At 36.2% G+C, this 2,353-nt stretch overlaps 1 protein-coding gene across 1 annotated transcript; it reads left to right on the top strand.

Annotated features, from left to right (window-relative positions):
• On the top strand, positions 1-1,440 carry Surf6 (Surfeit locus protein 6). Its single transcript, XM_073963559.1, has 2 exons — positions 1-212; positions 639-1,440. The coding sequence occupies exons 1-2, from the start codon at positions 107-109 to the stop codon at positions 1,409-1,411; spliced, it is 879 nt and encodes a 292-aa protein (XP_073819660.1). The 5' UTR covers positions 1-106; the 3' UTR covers positions 1,412-1,440.
• Positions 1,441-2,353: the final 913 nt, after the last annotated feature.

The following is a 2,353-nucleotide window of genomic DNA, read 5'->3' as shown; positions in this document are numbered from 1 at the left end:
TAAATGTCAAACTCGGCTGTGTTTATGTTTTGCTTTTTGTCTCTGAGTAGAAAAACGTGTTCCATATAGGAAATTTATAACTAATTTTTATTAAATACTTAATAAAATGACAATACAAATAGATAAGAAACACCTGCTGACGTTTATGCGTTCAGAAAATGAGAAAATTATGGATTTATTGTTAACTTTTAATGTACCTGATTCAATCGATGGTGAGTAGTGGAGTTGCGATGGCTGATCACATTCACATGTGCCACCTTCGTCTAGTTATGTTTAGTGACTCCGAAAGATGGTAAACACTATCGTTGCTCCAAGTTGAAAAGAAACCTTTCGAAAGAAAAACTAAAAATCCTTGGTTTCTAACTAACCCTGTTGATACTTGTTTATTTGGAAGAATGGGAATACTTTATAGAACCATTGACCTACTGGAAAATTATCACTTATGCGGTTTGTGTCATTTGAAGCTACAGACCAATTGAATAAATTTTTTTTTAGTCATGTAAACTCCTTGTATTTTTATGGGATCAAATTGATAACTTTTGTCCGAAGAATAAATGCTGTTAAAGCTATTTGCATATCTTTAAGATTTCATCCAGACAAGAAATAAATTTAATAACATGTTTTTAACTCCCTTTCAGCCGATGACACCGACGATTATCTTCTGACAAACAGTAAAACCGTTGCTGCCAAGGCTTTTCCCAGCAAACAGAATGCTGCCTCCGATTCAATTGATGAACTGCAACAACGTTTGGATCGTATAAAAAATAAAATGAAAACCAAAAAGGGACCACAGTCAGAGAAGGCCAAAAAGAAAAAGGAAGCCAAGAAACTGAAGAAAAACAAAGAATTCAAAAAGGTGCTCGTCACCGCAGCAAAATCCCTTAAGAATCAACAATCCAAAGTTGCAGAAAATGGCCACGAAGATGATGAGTCGGAATCCAAGAAGGATATTAAACCCGTTGTACCTAAACCAGTCTTCAATGAAGAGGGTAAAATTGTATTCTCCAAATTTGATTTTGCCCAAAAGAAAAAGAAATCACACAAAAATCCCCGTGAAATTCTACGCGAAATTAAGGCCACGGATAAAAAGATTGCCGAACTAAAAGAATCTGGTGAAGTGGAAAAGGCATTAGAAATGAAAAATGAAATGGCGTGGAAGAAGGCATTCGATAAGGTCGAAGGTAAAAAGGTTAAAGATGATCCAAAACTTCTCTACAAGGCCATTAAAAAACGTAAGGTGGAAAAGAAGAAGGCCAAGAAGCAATGGACGGAACGTAAGCAGAAGGTGGAAAAGGATATTGCAGCGCGGCAAAAGAAACGTCAAGAGAATTTGGACAAACGTTCCAAGGACAAACAAAAGAATAAACTTAAGAAGGCGGCCAAAAAGGGTCGGGTTATACCAGGTTTCTAATAAAGTTTTAGGTTTTAGTAAAAAAAAAATGAGAAGAGTTTTTTTTAAGAATCCCATGGGATAAACAAAAATAATTTCAATCGTTTTTGGAAGGGAACAAAAATGTGATTTGTAAAGATTTTGATAAATATTTGTAGGGAACTGTAAATTATTTCGATTCTCTGAGTATTTTTTACATTGTTGCCAAAAGTAGTCCTTGAAGTAACGATTGTTTAGTTCCAAAGTTCTTTTAGTTCCTCTGATAGTGAAGTGGAAGATGTGTTCGAATGTAAAATCAACTCCAATATTCCCAAAGGACAACACTGTAAGTAATGCAGACGCGACTCAACCTCATCTAGGTTGTCCATCTATGTGTTTTCCAAGGAAATAAATCAACCGCAAACGACTACAAGGGCGCGCAGCCGTTAGAAAAACTCAGTCCATAAGCGAGTGGATCCTTCAGTGGGAGAATATGCCACTGCATCAGCTGATCCTTCCACTGAGTCACAGTTTTGAATTTTAAAGGGAAAAAATCATCCCCAAATGACTCGAAAAAACGCAGTTCCTAAGAAGTGGATCCTCCTCCACAAAATGTCACATTAAAAATATTAGGTTAGTAGAGGAGTTAAACCTGAAAGCCTAAAGGATTATACTTGGTCTGTTCCTTTACTTTTGAAAGTGGTAAAACCGGCAAAAGTAGCAAAAGTTGTAATCTGCTTCCATATGAATTGTATGGTGTCTGAAGTAAAGGAACGCTTTTCGAGTAAAAAGTTGTAAAACTTGAAGATTCTTGCACGTAATGGAACAGAGCTACTTTCTCAGAACGACAAAATCTATCAGCCCTATTCTGAACATTCCCATGGGAGCGAAATTTCCCATTCCCACGTTTTCCATATTCTCAACGACGTGGGAACATCAAATCATGGGAATTGAATTTTCGAAATTAGTTACACCAAATTATGA

The sequence above is a fragment of the Musca autumnalis genome, unplaced genomic scaffold (assembly GCF_047663935.1).
Source record: "Musca autumnalis isolate F117 unplaced genomic scaffold, ASM4766393v1 scaffold_1, whole genome shotgun sequence".
NCBI classification, from domain to species: Eukaryota; Metazoa; Arthropoda; class Insecta; order Diptera; family Muscidae; genus Musca; species Musca autumnalis.
The sequence above is the reverse complement of the archived record's forward strand: the minus strand, read 5'-3'. Positions and strand labels throughout refer to the sequence as shown.

Excerpts from the sequence above, each read along its gene's own strand:
- Surf6 (XM_073963559.1), top strand. The coding sequence starts at position 107 with ATGACAATACAAATAGATAAGAAACACCTGCTGACGTTTATGCGTTCA. Across the intron at positions 213-638 it reads TGTACCTGATTCAATCGATG|CCGATGACACCGACGATTAT; the intron begins GTGAGTAGTGGA and ends ACTCCCTTTCAG.